Genomic DNA, 17,674 nt, shown 5'->3' with positions numbered 1-17,674 from the left:
AGACCAACACGAGCTGTGCTGTGCCTGGGGAGGGAGACGTGATGGTGCAGAGGGCTGAGCTTTCACTGTGCTTTAGCTGTTGACAAAAGCCAGACATGATAGTGTGTGTAGCAGTGTGCTTCTCTTCTCTCAGAAACATCCATGTACATCCTTATTTATTTTAATCAAATGGAAAAAATGGTTATACACCCTGAAATGCTTTACCCACACAAAATGGAGGTGAAGGCTCTTCATTGAAAGAAAGAATATAGAAAATTCCATAGAGACATCTTTAAATGCATGGATTTTATTTTAGTGGCCTTTTCTTTCTCTTCTTCCTAATAATCCCTCTCCTCCCATAAGACATCTCAGGACTTGTCATATTGATCTTCATTTTGTGCTGGGGGGCTCCTGGTCCTTCAGGTCTTACTTGCTGACTGAAAGCTCAGGGCTGATAAATCTTTAGCAGAGGAAGTTTTTCTCCCATGTTTCTCAACCACATGAGTTATGGGAAGGTGCACAGGACAAACAACACAAAAAATACTGAGCTTAACAGAGCTTGGCTGTTTTGCACCTGACAAAATCTTACTGCCAGACTATCCGGTGACATTATCTCACTAGTTCTCCTGTCTCCAGGGGAAAGAAAATGAATAGGCATACACTGAACTAAAGTGCTCCAATATTTTTCATTGACGAGTCACTTTTAATCTCCTCCAGTGGTGGAAATTCCTTTTCTTTTCTTGTATTTATTTTCAGTTTTGTTCTTGCCATATTTCTTTTACATCTTTATTCCTTCACTGTATTCTGTTTTGTTTGTGCTGTTGACAGCAGGAGAGATTTAAAAATGCCCAGACTTTGAAGCCAGTCATCTACAGACGAGATTGTTCCTAAGGGCTCCTAGCAGCTGCAGGGACAAGTGGCATAAATGCAGATTTAATACTAGTGGCTGAAGGTAATTGTAAATAAAAATACTCTCTGTGAGAAGTATTGGACAGGTTTCCAGATGAATATTTCAAAGAAGCTGTGTACCCTGGAAACATGGCTGGCAGCCTGTGGAGAGCTATAAATATGTGAGGCAAGACCTTTCCCTATGCCATAGGACTAGCTCATCCCAGCTTGACCAGGAGTGCCCAAGATGAGGAGTGTAGATTCTGGCAGTTTTCCTGGGGAGAAGGGGTCAGTGAGGATGGCAGGTGATTGTTACCAGGTATTAACAGTCCAGCCACTGCTGACAAAGAAACTCTGGACACCACAAAGGAGAGTCTTCAAAAGGCCACCTGGGTTGGGAGTCACATGGAGTACCACTCTCACAGAGTGAGTGGAAGCTGGGAGGATTGAGCACAGGAATTACCTACCCTGGTCTCACACTTTTTCCCTGTCTATTCCCTGCTGGCCACCTTTTAGGATAGGATGGCTTGGGTATTAGGAGTCAGACCAGACCTGAGCTCTGAGCCTGCTCAGGGAGGAAGGAGGCCAGCCAGCTTGGCCCCCACTGCAGGTTGGCAGGATTGCTGAGGTTGCTGAGGAGGAGGCCATGCTTTAGACTGGGCTCAAAAAAGCAGTGCCTGCCAGCTCTGCTCTGCTGGCCAGCTTTGCTTCCCTTTGGAGGTGGTGGACTTGGTGGGCTTAGTCACCAGAGCCAGGCAGCCTCATATCTCATAACAGCTCTTTTCAGTGAGTACAGCCCTATTCCTCTGCAAATTATCCCTGAGTGATTATACTTCTGCTTATTTTGCAATGATTGTGTTAATGATTTTTGCAAATGAATTTTAAACCAAGAGATGTCTAGCCTGATTATTTGGCTGCTTTCACCACTGTCATCAGATCCAATAGCTGTTATTTAGAAAACACTCTTTGCACTTGTGTTTACTCACACAGATTATATGGTGGGGTTGGGCCCTTTTGCTGGATATTTCCCAAGCCACCAAAAGCTTGGAGGTGGCAGCCCAAGTGCTTTGAACGCAAGTACCGAAGCCAGTGAATATTTGTCTGAGTATCTGCCAAGCTCTCATTTTCTGGGAACACACTGGTGAATCAAAATTTAGTCTCATGAACATTTATGGAAAACAACCAAGAGAGCAACTTCAAATCCCATCCTTTCAAATGAAGTCTGCTTCTCTTCTAAGGCATGTTCCCAAATTCATTTGGGCTTACCAATCTGTGCCTAGTTCTTGCCAAGTATGAAATATCCATGTACTATCTTCTTTTCTTGGTCTAACTTCCATTTTTTTCTGGAAAAGCAGGGGTTGCTCAGACTGGTGCTGAGAGACATTATTTCTCTCCAGCACCTTTTATATTCACAGCCTTCTTCTGCCTGTAACTTGCACAACAAATGTGATACAGAAAACACTTGTGGCTTTCAAAATCAGTTTTTACCCTTCAGTGGAAAAGGTCACTTTCTGGCTGTTTTCTTTCCTGACTAGAAGTGCATGATGTGGGGAGGGGGTTTGCTGTGCTTCCTGTGATGGGAGTCTGCCTGTGGTGGAAACTGGTGTTTCCAGTGGACCCACTGCAGCTCTCAGGTGTTCCTCAGCCAGGACTCTGTGGAGAGCTGTGAAAACACATATAACAGGTTGGTTCCCTTAGACCTGAGATCTCCACCTGCTCTGCAAGCAAATTGCTACTGTCTGTCTCTATCTTTTTATTTTAGGAGATGTCACATCAGCAGTTGGTCTTGAGGAGAGATTGAAGACTGAGAGAGAACAGTGATGGATGGACTAATGCCAGACTCAGGAAAGGGTGAGCTATGATATCTTGATAGCTGAAGCTTCACTCTTTCTGACAAAAAGGGGCCACGGGCTTTGCTGCTGGGTCCCCTCTGAAACTACCTATAGGTACCTACTTTAATTTGGTTGGTTTGGCCGAAGCAAATCTCAATCTCCCAGTAACACAGCATTACATTGAAAAAGCCCCCACCCCGCTTGAACTCTGTGGCAACTGCAACACAAGCTGGGCAGACGAAGGAGAGCTGAGCCTCCTTCATGGCCCAGCACATGCAGGGCTGTGCCTGCACACTTCCCAAGAGACAGGGAAACATGCCTCTGCCAGCTCTGCTTTCACCAAGAGTTGCTTCATAGAATCATAGAATGGTTTGGGCTGGAAAGGACCTTAAAGGTCTTCTAGTTCCAACCCCACCACCACAGAAAAAGCTCTCCAAGACAATGTGAACCTTTAGTTCACCAGGAAGGGATTTGATCTTGTACCTGTGGGACTGAGCTGGCAGCAATTCCAGCAGTGTTCCATGGCATGGTGGGCAATAATGATTTCCCTGTTCTGCACTACGTGCTCCCTGTGCTTGCAGGTCTGGCCAGTGCAAGCGGTGCTCAACTGCAAAAACACAGAATGGAGCAAAGGCAGCACATGTTCACTGATTTTTTTATCCCAGCTAAGAGCCTAAAGGAAAGATTTCTGATACAGATGTTATTTACTTCTCTTTTAACTCCATAAGCTGCTAAATAAGAGGTACTCAAGCTCTCAGAGTAGTGTGAGGGACACAGACTCCCTGAGGAGGAGAGGGATGAGAGTGCTCTGTCAGACCCATAGCTTTCTTCCAGAAGGGATTGCTACTCACTGCATTTGCTTCAGGTCAGAGAGGATGCCTTTTTGTCAGGATGCCTCCAGCATGTGTGCTGGAGAGCCACGCAGCTCTCAAAGCCCCCTGGGTTTACCCAGTAAAAATAATTTTCTTTCTCCAATTTCCCTCCTGCCAGCCTTCCTAGCACTACTGTCTTTCTCCTTTAAGGGCCAAAAAACCCTGATTGGGGTCTTACTGCCTCCTCCATGCTCCTCTAGTGACCACTTAGTCTGAAATGTGATCTTTAAACATAGCCTGTTGGCAGGATAATAGCACAGATGTAGGTGGCAGCACAAGCAGCAACCTCAACAAAGCTACAAGGCAGCAGGTTTTCCCTCCCATCCCTATGAGGCAAGGGCTTTGGCTCATGAGCTGTGTCAGGTTTTGGGTTATTGGATGGGTTAATGCCTGATCTAAGGGGGCAGGGGGGGGCCTTTAAAGAAGAGAGTTTTGATAGCAAGGAATAAAAACTGTGGTATCACCTTGATGCCCTCAGCCCACCTGAGCCTCCATGGAGCTGGTGTAATGTCATGAATGGGGTGAAGCCAGCCTTTGTTTGCATGCGAGGCCAGGAGGGGAGTCAGGTCACCCTGAGTGTTGTCTCCTCAGCACTGAAAGCTGCTAAATGTACTTTTGTCATTTTAAGCATCCCTACCTCTCTTTTAACACAAAGAGAGGAGCTTGTGAAGTACTAAGGTGTCATCTCTGGGGACAATTATGTTTTAGCTCACTTGGGCTCCTTCCCCTGCCTCTCTGTCAATGCTGCCTCTTACAAGGTGATGCTCACAGCATCAGCAGCTCCCCCATGGTACTTTTGAGAGTGACTTCGCTCTAATCCCAGTGGATGGAAATTATCTTGGGCCCCAGAAAGGAAAAGAAAAGAAAGGTTCCACACAAGCTCTTTTAGAGCCATTGACAAGATTTACGCACTAAGCAACTGGTCATTCACACGTGGCTCCTTTCCTTGGCTGATGGTTGGTACCTGCCACTTCAGATGAGAAGTATCCATTTTCCTGCAGATGGCCCCTCCATCCCAAAAGCCTGACCCATAGCCAGTAAGGCAATTCATCCTTGCAGGAACTGCTGCAGCAATATGGGTTCAACTAACCCCTTGCAACCCACTTGCTTGGTGGCTCCCCTGTTCTTTGGCATCAGGCCCTTTTGCTTTGTCCTCCCTCCTGCCCATGACCTTGGAGCCTCTTCTCTCTCAGTGCCTGTGATTTTCCAGGGGCTGTGGGACCCCCCCGTCCCCACACCCGCGACATGCAGGGTGTTGATTTGACTGGACATGAGCGCAAAGCTCATTAAGGACTTGTCGATAGTGCAATGAGAAGCTGTGTGGGGTGAGGCAGAGGGAGAAGGGCTCTGTGGCAGGAGGGGCTCACAGCTCCCCTCTGCGTGTGGGAGCAGGTCTGTATGGGCATCCCTGGGCTGGTGTCTCTGTGAGCAGCTCTGCGTGCCCTGGGGACCTGCCACCGGCTGGCACCGAGAGGCAGGTGAGTCCACTGGGTCAGCAGTGTCTGGTTTTGGGGTGTGAGCACTGGGGGCAGCGAAGGGACTGTTGAAGCAGTGGGGGCAAAGAGCCACCTGCCTGCACTGGCATCCCTGGGAAAGAGTGGTGCAGGTACTGGGCTCTCCTCCATCCATACTGGGTTGGATGTGGGGCTGAGTGGCACAGCACCCTGAGGACAAGGCAGGTTGCAGGATTGTTCCTGTATTCCAAAAGGTGATGGAGAGCTGAGCAAATGAGGATGGCTCTGCCTGGTGCTCAATTGGAGCAATATCAAGTGGAGCAAGTTTTGCCCAGCCTTACCTACTGCTGCACCACAATGCCTTTATTTCTTCTGTCAGTTGCGATTGCAATGTCCCCTTGGTCAAGAAAGACACCAGTTCCTGGGAAGGCAGCAACTTTCCCATCTGTCACTCCCATGCAGAGCTAATTAGATTCCCATTGGTGTTAACAGGCAGGTATTGCAACCAACCTCCAAAACCTGTTCACTGAGCAAAATCCTGGGCTGAAGAAGTTGTTTCTGCTGCAGTAGAGAGGTGGGTCATGAACCATCTCTCCTCCATGCTGCAGTAGGGGTGGCTGGGAAGGACCTGTGGGTGCTGCTCCTTGCCCTGCTGCATGAGCAACCCCCTGCTTCCATCCAGGGAACTGGCACTACCAGGCAGAGCAAGAGGGGAGATGACTGTCCCAGAGCATGACCTGAAAATGGTACTGGGGTCCCTAATACTGGAAAGCTTCTCACAGTGCCTGTGGGCTGGGAAAAAATGTAGTGAGTGCAAATGATTGCTCAGTAAAGGTGCTGTATCATCACTTACGTGAAAACCTTGGGCAAGCTTCTCTGGGGAGGGTCTCCAGTGGGTAGAACTCCGGGAATCGGTTAGGTGATACGTACATAAGAGGCATGGGCTCAGCTGCTCCTCCCTGGGGCTGGGATAGCCCTCCCCAGCCTTATATGTTTCAGCCCCAAGGATCAACATGACACACAGTGTTCTAGGTTCTTTGTGACCCTTCACAAAGGTCCTGCAAGCTCTGATGGTCTGTGGCAGTGGAGCTCAGCTTCCTTGCCTGTATAGCTACTGGGATGTTTCTGGGACCTATGTCTGTGCCCTTCCTTCCTATCTATCTGCAAGAGATTCTGACTCTGGAGGAGGTAACTCACTACTTCAGTGAAGCCCTCTCCATTTCTCCTCTGTCTCCACAGCACTGGAGACCTGGACAAACTCACCCATCCCTTCCTCCCTCTCTTCCTGCCCTCTCCCTGCTCCCTATCTCCCATGAGTGCTTCTTGGAGGTGCAGTCTGGATACCAAAGTCTCCTCAGTTTGCTGGTGACCTTGCTGTGATTCTGCCAGCAGCTGGTAGAGACCTTCAGTGCATTTAATTTTGGTTCTTTCCCCTCCAAGAGAAGCTCTGCAACAGTTAAGGATTTTGCTGTGTGGAGAACAAAAATCAGGTTGGAGACACACAGCTGGAAATGCATTTTCTTATGAAGAAACTTAATGGGCACAAGGAACAAGCAACTAATGTCCTTATACTGCAGGTGAACACCCCCACAACTCTGAGTCCTGTTTGCTGGGGATAGAGCAAGTGGGTGTTGTGTCTGGCCCCTGTGGAGATGCTCATGTGGTAAAGGCTGTTCCTGGTGCTGGAGGGCGAGGGTCTGCATCCTGGTATGGACTGGCTGTGTGGGATGTGACTCGAGTCTTCAGCCAAGGCAACAGGGACAACAGCCTTTCCTTCCTCCACTTTATCTCCTGATCACAAGTCCTGGAGGAAGATCCACTCCTTCTCCACTGTTCTATGGAGTTTAGCACAAGAAGTGAGGCTAGGAGAAGATCTGAATGTTAAATTGGAAGAGATAATGCCCAGCTAGTTGCAGGTTGATCCTGGAGAGCAGGGGATGGTGCTCTGGGTAATGAGCATGTTTTCCAGGCTGTTTTGAGGAAAACCTCAGCCAAGGGGCCGGAGGCTACCAATGCTCTTGCAAGGTTCCTGCTGAGGCAGCTGGCTCTGCTGTTCTCTGTTTTCCGCCCCCCAAAAAAGCATGTGATCAAAGGGAGCCTTGTGGCAGCCTGAGGGCTCTGGAGCATGATTATCTCTCTGGTTTCATGAGAAGAACAAAGAGTTTGGCATCTGAGAATGAACACAGATTTTCTCTTCAGCTTGGCCATGCTGCAGCAGGAAAACAATGTTCTGGTCTTCATGGTGAGGCTCTAGTCTTTTTGGAGCTGTATACTTGTGCCAGAGTCGTGACAGGTACATTTGCAGGTGCCATGTTCTGAATGAGGTGCTTGGTAGCTGCTGTGACCCTGCCCAGAAGGAGCAGGAGGAAGGTCTGTGACTTTCTCATTCTTTTCCTATCTACCTTCCTCCTTGTGCTGTCATCTGAATGCAGTAGCAGAAATTTGTTGAGGCAGTGCAGGGTTTTCACCTGCTCGTCTTATTTCAAGGCCGGCAGGTGCTGGTCAGTGTGGAGCAGCCTGAACTTGTCTGTGCCCTGTGGATGGGTCATTTCCCAATCTGAGCTTCTCAGCCCCAGGGACAGCCAGTCCTTTACTCTTCTGCCACACAAGGTGAGAAGTTTTGCTCCCTGGCAGCTTAGAGAAGACCCTGGATCATTCTCATGCTTGTTTCTGATCTTTCCTGCACAATTCTTTTCCTTATTCAATTTTATTAAGTTGTGTCAATGAAGTCCAAGGTGACTTTCTCAAGTGCATGCCATTACTTTTCTTTGTAACACCAATTTTGCCCAATCTGCTTAGTTCAATGACTTCATTTAAAAAAAGGAGCAAAAACTAAATAAAACCCAAACAAACAAAAAACCCCAAACAACAAACAAACAAAACCCCCAAAGTCAAACCAACCAAAAAAAAAAAGAAACACAAGAAAAACCCCTAAAGCATACTAAGATAAATACAGCAAATAACCACTGACATCACTTGCAATATCTCTGGAGCTGCATCAAATCCAGCTTTATGTGTATGAAGTTATGATTTCTTCCCCTTCATGCACTGCACAGCCATGGCTTTTGCACAGCACTGGTGAGTCCTCGTAAGGCAGGTCAGTTTACCCCTGGAAACGCCAAAGTCTCACCCAGGATGTTGCTTCAGATCAAGATTTAAGCTAAAATCTTGGTTCAGAGGCAGAGTTTTGGTGAGGTAGTAGCCAGTGAACAGTAACTCAGGCTGCATTGACTGAGCTGTGACAGTGCAGCCTCTCTGGAGAAAAGAGAGAAGGAACCAATGTGGATGCCTGTCCACATCCTGGTGGCAGTGCCTGGACACCACTCTGGGCTGTCACGAACAGGCAGAGGAGGTACAAAGCAAGTGAGAAATTCCATCTGAAACTGCCCTCTCTGTGTCCATTCTAGGCACTTCTGCCCCACTGATGTTCTCATTGAAGGCTCTGGGAAGGTTTTTTCCATCAGCCTCCCTGGAATGGGACTATGCCTTACCAAGGAACAAAGCAGGTCACCCCACCACCCTTCTTCTGGAGGAGCACTAATCTGCAGCTCTCCTCTCCCTCCATTCCTTACTTCTTGAGGAACTTCTGTGAGAGCTGTGCTCTTTTTTTGTGCACAGGTGAAATTCGCCAGTGAATTCAAAAAGTAACTGGGGTTGGGATCAGACAGATGGGTCTTTGCAGAATAAAGCTGGGCTAAAAATATCCATGTTTTTTCAGGCAGGACAAAAGAATAACACATCAAAAACTACCAACATCATGAAACTGGCATCCCAGTGTAACAGGTTGCACTATACAAGAAAAGAAAAACACTTTTAAATTTAATCAACACATTTAAAATAAGCAGAAATAGGCCTTTAATCTTTTTAATGCTGTACTTTCACTGAGGAGGATGGAGACAGGGATGCCTCCCAATCTGGAAATGTGCAGTCTGCTCAGACACTGCCATGAGGGAGGGGGATGTGGCCTGGCCTTGATCCTCATGGTGCTGTGGTGGCTCAGACTGGGTCAGGACAGTCTGCTAGGGCCGAAAAAGAGTCTTGCCATCTCTCTGCTTCCTGAGGAAGCTTCTCAGGGACTGGAATGATTTTTAAGTGAGAGCATTAAAATGGTTCAGAGGCTGCATCATTTGTATTTTCTGAAAAAGGCACGAGCCCCTGCTTTCCTTAGGGACAATGTTAAGTGATGGCAGAAGTGGTAAGTGAAGCACAGCCTGTGGCCAGGAGCAGGACCTGACCCTGCCTCCCCCCATGGAGTGAGGAGCCAGAGGAAATTCAAGTGGGCATCTGAAGATGCTTAGGTTGTTGTAGTAGTTGGCCCCATTCCTCCTGCATGTATAACACAAAAATGAAGATGTCCCATGGCAAAGCAATGGCATGGCAGGATGCAGCCAGTCCCAGCAGCTCCAAGAACTTTTTCAGGGCTGTGAGGTACTCACATAGCCCTCCTGGGGTCATAGCTGGGGGTTAAAAGATGTGTCCTTGCCTCATGTGAAAGTCCCATTTATCTGATGGTTTATGAAATGTGGCTCATGTCCCAGTTGCCCCTTCTTCTCATCTGGATAAGGTTGTGGTGTTGTGCCAACCTCACCTGCCACATTATTAAGAGTGATGTGGGCTGCTGGTGGAAGAGGCACATTGGACAGCAGCTGCAGGTCAGACCTAGGTATCAGCAACCCAAATATTATGCAAGAGGATGGAAAAGGGGGTGGAACTGCAGGCCACTCAGAAGCTCCATCACCTAGGAGACAATTTATTTTTTCTCACATCCTCTGTGAGTGCTGACTTCTCCAACCAAGCAATCACCTGTCTTCAGGGGAAAGGACACGAAATGTTAGGTGACTGCAGTGGCACCTCTTGGGCAGCATGCAGAGAGGGCTGTGAATCATGAACCCTGTCTGCCTGACCCAGCTGGGCAGGACAGTGATGCTCCAGCCCTGAGTGGGTTCCATGTGGGGCCAGCACTCTGGCAGAATCCTCAGGCTCCCACAGGGAGCTTTTCCCCAGACCCTCCAGCTTTCACGGATGCAGGAAGCTCCAGCATATGCTGCTGCTGCAGCGAGCAGAAAATCTGCCGAGAGTCTGCTGTGCCCTGATCGGCCGGTCACGGCTCTAAACAAGACACGCAAGCCCTGGGGCTACTTGGCTGTCATTAAAATGGTGTGGATGGAAGGAAACGTCTAATTGACTAAACAACAGCCTGCACTGTGTAATTAAACTAATTGTGGCTCTACCTGCATGGGTCAGAAGTAATTTGTGTGGCTGTTAAATCACTGATAAATAAGAGATGGGGAGGTATGTGAATGTATTTCTTACATATGTTGCCATAGGTCATTTTGCTGTTTCATTTCAAGCAATTTTATGCCCTTGAAATTTTTGGTTTCTGTCAAATTTGAGGAGATTGTTAATATTTGATGCTGAAGCAGGGGAAAGTAAAAAGGTCACTGTTGTTAGCAACAGTGTTTCAGGAGGCAGAGTTTCAAGTAGTGGCAATACTTTCTCAGTGCTCTTTTCTTATTTGAAGTGAAATCCCTCAAAAAAAAAGGCGGTCTGTTTGCCAGAATGCATTTCAGCCTGGCTCTGCATCCACTGGGGACAAGGCAATTGTTTTTATTGACTTGAGCAGCAGAAGACCAGGCCTTCTATACAATTTGGTGAAACACAGGTCCCTCTTTTACTGCCAGGAATTTATGGCATTAGCTTTCACGGATTGCTTGGAAAGTTCTGGCTTCAGAATATGGTGCATTTGGAAGAAGTTGAATGAGAAACCTGCTGTAGTGTCGTGTTGAAACTTTGACCTTTTTTTCAAGTCCTTGCAAAGCAGAGCCACCTCCATCTTGTAGCTCTGCTCTTATTGATTATCATTTTGAGTCCTTCAGGCATTTTGTTGTGCCCAAATCACCGTGTGCTTTTCAGAACAAATAATCTGACATGACAGAGAGCTGCTGAACTGACTCTGCTCTCTGTGTGCTGTCAGCACAGGACAAAGCTTTGTGTTCATGCTGGAGGAGACCCATGGGGATAAGTGGAGGGGCTAACATTTTGTCCCAGTGGGACCACTTGTTCAGCATGGGAGCAACACAGGAGTCAAACACTTGGCCTGGGGTGGCTGATGCCTGTGTTTTTGCTGGTCGGGGCTGTGTGTCTGGGGAAGGACATGGCACAGCTGGGCTGTGGGACATGCACGAATCCTTCTGTCCTAATCATCCATCACTGCAGAAGACAGGACAGTAGGTGGGATGGATCCTCAGTGGGATCCTCTTGCCTGTTTTTCTATTTCTTGACTGTGAAGAAGCCTCTATAAATGTAGCTTACTCTTTCTGAGCTGGAGATGAAGGACCTCACTTTTCAGGCAAGAAGAAATTGCCAGTGTGGTCTGCTGCTCCTTTATCATCTTACCCCAGGTGTAGGAAATATGAGGTGTGACCATCTACCTGCAGTATCACCTCAGAACTGTGGCAACAGGAACAGGGAAAAGAGCGCAGGAAGAGCAGGATATATAAATACTTTTTAAAGACAGCAGCTTACCTTCTGGTTTTTTTTTTTTTTTTTTTTTTTTTTGGTCTACAGAAAAAAAAAAAGACGTGAGTCAAAATGGCTTCTGCTGAGTCCAATTTGTTATGTCTCCAGGCATAGCTTATTACCCTGACTTAGCCCAGTTCTGGGTTCTTCCCAAGGGTTTTGGTGCTATTTCTTCAATTTTCAATTTTGATTTATAAATTTTCTTTATTTTACTTTCCTCTTACATATTCTGTATAATCTTTTTCTCCCTGCCTTAGTGAGGAGCCAGGAGCTGGTGTGACAGTGCTATCACAAGGTGTAGGACAGCAATGGGATCTGTCAACCAAAGCCTTTGCTCTGAGTGTCCTGCAGTGGTCTCTTCTGGCATCTGCTTCATGGGCTATGTGAAATGGTCTCCTCTCCCCGGAAACATTTTCATGCTGCCACTTACTCCTGGGCTTACTGCAACCATCCTGGGGCTAGAGGAGTGAGGGTGAGGCTTGGTGTGAACTCCACAGCTCAGGGAGTTTGGTAACGGACTTTGTCCCACAGCAAGGGGATTTCTGGCTCCTCCACTGACTTATCAGAAGGAATTACAGTTATTTCCTGGTTCAGCCATTCCCTTCACAGCTGATAGACTTTTTCTACCCTCAGTGATGAATTCTGTGGGGGAACAAAATCCACCTGCTGTAATCATGGGATGTAGCAGTAAGGAGTGCCTTACTGTAGTAATCAGGAGTGATACTGCCATTGAGCCTGGACTTAGGAGACCATCTCTATCCAGTGCACTTTAGAAGTGCTAGTTAATGAGTCCCCCAAACATCCCATGGGACAAATGAGTATTGTTTCTTTATGAGAGTAGACTGCCAAGTCTAGTAAGAAGCTCAAGCAATGTCAGCTTTAACTGCTAGAGCTGACACTTCTTAACAGCATTGATTTGTTTCCTGATATATTAATTTTGGTTTTCTTTTTTTTTTTTTTTTTTTTTTGTTTGTTTGTTTGTTTTCCAATGTTTGCATCTATGAATGTTTTTGTCAACAGACTTCTCTGGGAGATTGTAGCACTGATCACCCTCAGGACCCCTGCTGAGGATTAAATTTGTCTCTGTAAAATGGGCTGAGAAGTGGGTGAGAGCAAACCCCATGCCTGTCCTGTCTTCTGTGCTGGCTGAGGGCAGATGCTGAGGGGAGAGGATAAAACCAGGAAAAGCAGAGAGTGTTATTTCCTTGGAAGAGTCCCTCAACCTTCAACAACTTCCAGCTCACGGTTTTGCAGAATTGCAGTAGTAGATTCTGGTGGATTTTTCTTCCATTATTTACCCCCTTAATTTCATCTTCTAAAGTCCTATCAACTCGGCATCCAGCATGTCCTGCAGTGGGGAGTCTTGCTCCATAGCTGCACATTTTCTGGAATATCACCTCTTGCTCTTTTTGAACATACCACCTGCTGGTCATGGTTTAATCCCTTGCAGTTCTTGTGTCAGAAATGGTGAATACTTGTATTCTATGACACTGACACATTTATAGGCCCCTGCCAGCTACCTCTTCCACAGAACAATGAATCCTGTTTCATTTATACTCTCTTCACATGGAAGTTACTCCACACTTCTAAGCAGCCTTTTGGCTCTCTTCCATGCCTTTTTCTGACTTTGCAATAGCTTGTGTGACAGGAAGAGGGAACTGCACTTATTTTTCAAGACACGGGTGCAATATTGGGTTAGACACAGGTGTAGTAACATAGCCTGCTCTCGCTCTTTTTCCAAATTGTTTTGGTGTGATGGTTATATACTTCTTAGGAACTAAAATCAATGCAGGTATCAACTAATTTTTTTTTAGTCAGACTCATGCAATTAATCATCATGACTTTGGAGTCCTGACTTAATGGGATTTCAGTAGTTCACAGACTGGCTCTAGTCACAATGAGCACAAGCTGAATACATCGGGGGATTACAGTACCACATGCAACACGGTGTACAGGGAGGAGCTGAGCAATTGCCTTGCCAGATGCTGCAGGTGCACAGCTGTGGACAGGGCTGTGTTGCTGCCGTGGTGTGGGATAAACGCATGGGATTTTCAAGTGCAGCACATCCATAGCAGAGGTGCCGCTGCAAAGCTGTGCTTGGCTGGCTGGGCCGCACAAACTCTCAGATGGCTCTGTGACTGCTGCACTCAGTTTTGGACCCCAGACGTGGGAGGTCTGGCACCTTCATTGTGCCCTCCTCTGCTGTCACTCAGACACGCCAGATATATTTCTGTGCTATGTGGTGGGTCACCCACAACTTGTGGTTTTGCTGCATGCCTGCTGGTCCCAAAGCTCTTCCTGCAGAGCACTGGGATGAAAAGCAGGTAAGATGAGAGTTGAGAGATTTGTTATGTAATGGTAACAAGCAAGTCTGACACACTGCATTAACACAGGACGCCTTCCTTCTCTCCTTTCTCACCAGGAGCATTGCCCAGTGCTTCCCATCTTCTCTTCTCGTGGCCAGGGCAGAAACTGCCTTTCCTGCTCCTCCAGCCCCTCAGCAAGAGTGGACGTACTTCTGAGTCACCATGGGCAAGATGGACAACACCTCCGTGGAGCTGAGCTCTCCCTCTGAAGTGAAGCAGGCGGCCCTGGAGGAGCCAGAGCCCATCAGCCCTGAGGTTGTGAGCACCAAGAAGAAGAAGAAGGAGATCCCAGACAGAGGTTCCTGGAAGGGGAAATTTGACTTCTTGCTGTCCTGTGTGGGCTATGCTATTGGTCTGGGCAACGTCTGGCGCTTCCCTTATCTCTGTGGCAAAAATGGAGGAGGTGAGAGAAATGCACAATGAGCAGCAGGTTTTGGCTTGGTGTGGGTCTGGGCAAATGGGTGGTCCTCCAGCTGAGAGCTCTCCCACATGGTGGGAGTTATTAAATTGTCCAGAGACAAGTCTCCATGATCTGTGGGCTTTACTAGCAAGTGCAGTCTGGGAAGAAGCAGTCCAAAGAAATAAAACAAGCAATTTGAGTTCTGTCATGCTTGTGCAGTCCAAATCTGCAGGGCTACAAAAAAAAAAAAAAAAGGAAAAAAAAAAAGGCATGTAGGAACTCATTTACTTACAGGGAGGGCCATGCAAAAATAGGTACCCAGTTGGATTCTGGGGCATCTCCAGAGAAACCAGTTTGCATCTGTTAAAGGTTGGGTTCTCCTCAGTCTAGCGTATTCTCAAGGGAATTCTCCCTGCTCAGCTACAGAATTTCTGCACATCTTGGATCAACTCAGAAAACACACTTCTGTGCCTCAGCTCCCCTCTCAAATGGTGCTCTTTCTTCTGTCGTGTCAGGGAGATGCTTTTGTGGAGGGGAGTACAGGCAGGTGTCAGTAGAGCAGAGGCTCTTTTTTCTCACTCCATGCTGAGCTCTCCCATTGCTTGTGCCTGTTACTAAAGCAGCCTGCCTTCTCCGCTTTGAAGAGCTGCTCACTTCCTTGAACCATTTTACAGACTTCCCACACAAGTCCAAACTCCTTTTCCTTACCTTTAAGGCTGTATATATAATTTTAGGGTTTGCCTGCTAGTCTTCTCACATTGCTCTTTGCTTCCCTCTTAGCTCTTCCTGGCCTGGAGTCCCCCTCCCAAGTGCCACAATCATTCATACTGCTCTGAGGGTCTCTTCTCATGTTTCTTTTCCATGTCTTTTTTATTTTCCTTTTGCCTTTGGTTCTCAAAACTTCTCATATCACCAGCCCATTTCTGCTGTTGCGGGCAGTGTAGGATGCTCTTCTCCTCCATCCCTGGAAAAGAGGAGAAGGTCTTGTTCCCTGAAGCAATGTCCATTTAACTTCATGGCATTTAAGGGTATCTAGGCCCTTTCTCTGAAGCATGTGGAGTGAGTGCCAGCAGGAGACCAGAAAGTTAGCAATTTCAGCAAGAAGATTTCTGAGTGACCATGTTGTTTTCATAGAATTGTAGAATCACAGGATGGTCAGGGTTGGAAAGGACCTTAAAGATCAGCCAGTTCCAAAAGCACTGCCAATGGCAGGGACACCTTCCACTAGGTTGCTCAAAGCCACATCCAACCTGGCCACAAACACTTTCAGGGATGTGGCATCTACAGCTTTGGGTTTTGTGGAGACGTGGAAATGCACAGCTGAGCTGAGTGAGGTTTATGGGAACATCCAGGCCTGCCCTGGGGAGCCTGTGCCACCAATGCCAGAGCCACAGTGCAGGTTGTCATCTTTGTCTGGCCACACTCTGACTGCTAGCTCTCTTCACAGAACATTTCCCCCGTGGCTAGGTCCCAGCACTGGTTGTTAGCCAGCATCTGCCCTGTGGTTGCTGTGTCATCTCAAGTCTCGCACCAGCTCTGTGCTGCCTGTGACTGTCTCTTCACACATAAAGGTGGAGATGACAATGCCTGTAATTAGATGAGGGGTGTAGTGAAGCTAAAACCGAACCTACATATAAAGTCAGCTGAGAACCTAGGACAGAGGGTGCTGTAGAGGTGTGGAGCGCTATTATTAGCATTAGCAATGGCACACGGGTTGATCTCTGCCCTGACAGCTGCGGGCACGCAGAGGGAGCAGCCGGCTGTGAGCAGAAACGCCAGGCAGATGAAATGCGGGAATTGGTTCCTGCCTGCTCCCAACACCCTGCCGCTTCGTGCCGTTCGTGGCAGCCTGGATAGCTCCTTCCCGTCGCCCTGCCGGCAGTGGCTGCTGGCAGGCACGGTGCTCCCGCAGCCGGCACCAAGGAGCGAGCGGAGCCGCCGCGGAGCCGCCGCGGAGCCGCCGCGGAGCCGCCGCGGAGCCGCCGCGGAGCCGCCGCGGAGCCGCCGCGGAGCCGGGCGGCCGAGCTGACGCACGGGAGCGTCCCCGGGACCCGGAGCGGCGAGGCGGGGGCGCACGGCAGCTCCTTCGCAGCCGGGCGGGCACCGCCTGGGCTCTGCCTCGACGGAGGCGCCTCCGGAGCACAGCAGACTGTGGGTGGAACACTAATTTTAGCGTCCTGCATGTGCGCCGCTCAGAGCACGGTCGTGTGGGCTGCTTCCATTACGCACAGGCAAATTGAACTGAATCGAAATATTGTCGTCTCACTTACCGCTGTCGCATTGCATCGCCTTACGGCTGGTTTGCTCGGCGCAGGGAGCCCAGGGCACGGCAGCCCAGCGCTCGGCCCATCCGCGGCAGGGAGCAGGCTTCACCCAAAGGGATGCCTGGGCTCCCTGCTGGCCCTGCACGCAGCTGGATGTGCCCAGCTGCGCCCATGGCTCCAGCCTCTACACTCATCTCTAACCTTATACAGTCCCTCTGATCTCAACAGAATTGTACCAGACTCCAAATTCTCTCTAAATGCGGCTCAGTACATGCTAAATATTGCCTGTGAGATCCTAAGCTTGAATAACTTGAGAGAAAAACAATCCTTTAAATAAGCATCCTGCACTCCTCATTTGCACACTGAGACTCAAAGCAACAGAGTGTAACAGCTTGTAATGCTCAATTTTTGATTCATGGGCAGTGTTCCCTGTTTTAAGGATTAATTGTTGTTCTCTGCTGTAGGGCATTAGGAGCAGGCAGATTTGGGGCTGCACAGTGAGCGCCAGGCGCTATTGATCCTTCCTTGCCTCCAAGGGTCAGTTCTCTGAGCAGGACCAGCATCATCACCTCTTTGACACCCATGGATCTGGACACAAACTGGGACTTGCACAAGGTCACACACAACCATATTTTGTACCAGCCTGCAAAATTTAGATACAAATTTCAGAACTGATTTCCCATCTGACTGCACAGGACCTGGGGATATTATCCATGCCTGCTTGGGGACCTGGCCCTCCAGAGTGGCAGTGTCAAAGTTGGTTTTTTTTTTTTTTTTTTTTTTTTTTTTTTTTTTTTTTTTTTTTCCCAACAGTCTAATAAGATCTTTCATCTACAAACCTTCCTGACCTGCTGTAGATGAGAAGTGCAGGATCATCAGAGCTGCAGCCGAGTTTCATTAATTGCTTGCACAGAAGCGAGGAAGAGACTTGCACTGCTGCTAAGCTTAGCCTCCAAACTCCACAGCAGCAGGGTGGCAGCAGCCGTGTCCTCAAAGCAGACACTGGCTTCCCACAGGGCTCTCAGAGGCCTGGACCTTGCAGGCTGTGGTGTCTAGTGAGCACACAGGGGAGGCTGCTGAGCAGGCACAGTGATGCTCAA

The 17,674-nt window shown here is 48.3% G+C and overlaps 1 protein-coding gene across 2 annotated transcripts in view; it reads left to right on the top strand.

Moving 5' to 3' along the window:
* The first annotated feature begins 621 nt into the window (after positions 1-621).
* The window catches only part of LOC137474819 (sodium- and chloride-dependent GABA transporter 1-like), a 40,820-nt gene continuing 23,767 nt past the window's right edge, over positions 622-17,674 (top strand). For both annotated transcript variants that reach the window (XM_068191731.1, XM_068191730.1), the window contains exons 1-3: positions 622-931; positions 2,630-2,718; positions 13,967-14,313. In XM_068191731.1, the coding sequence (XP_068047832.1) occupies positions 14,073-14,313 (241 nt within the window). In that variant the 5' untranslated portion in view covers positions 622-931; positions 2,630-2,718; positions 13,967-14,072. The remainder of the gene's footprint in view (positions 932-2,629; positions 2,719-13,966; positions 14,314-17,674) is intronic.

Source organism: Anomalospiza imberbis, chromosome 5 (genome assembly GCF_031753505.1).
Source record: "Anomalospiza imberbis isolate Cuckoo-Finch-1a 21T00152 chromosome 5, ASM3175350v1, whole genome shotgun sequence".
NCBI classification, from domain to species: Eukaryota; Metazoa; Chordata; class Aves; order Passeriformes; family Viduidae; genus Anomalospiza; species Anomalospiza imberbis.
This window is presented reverse-complemented; position numbering and strand designations above follow the sequence as displayed.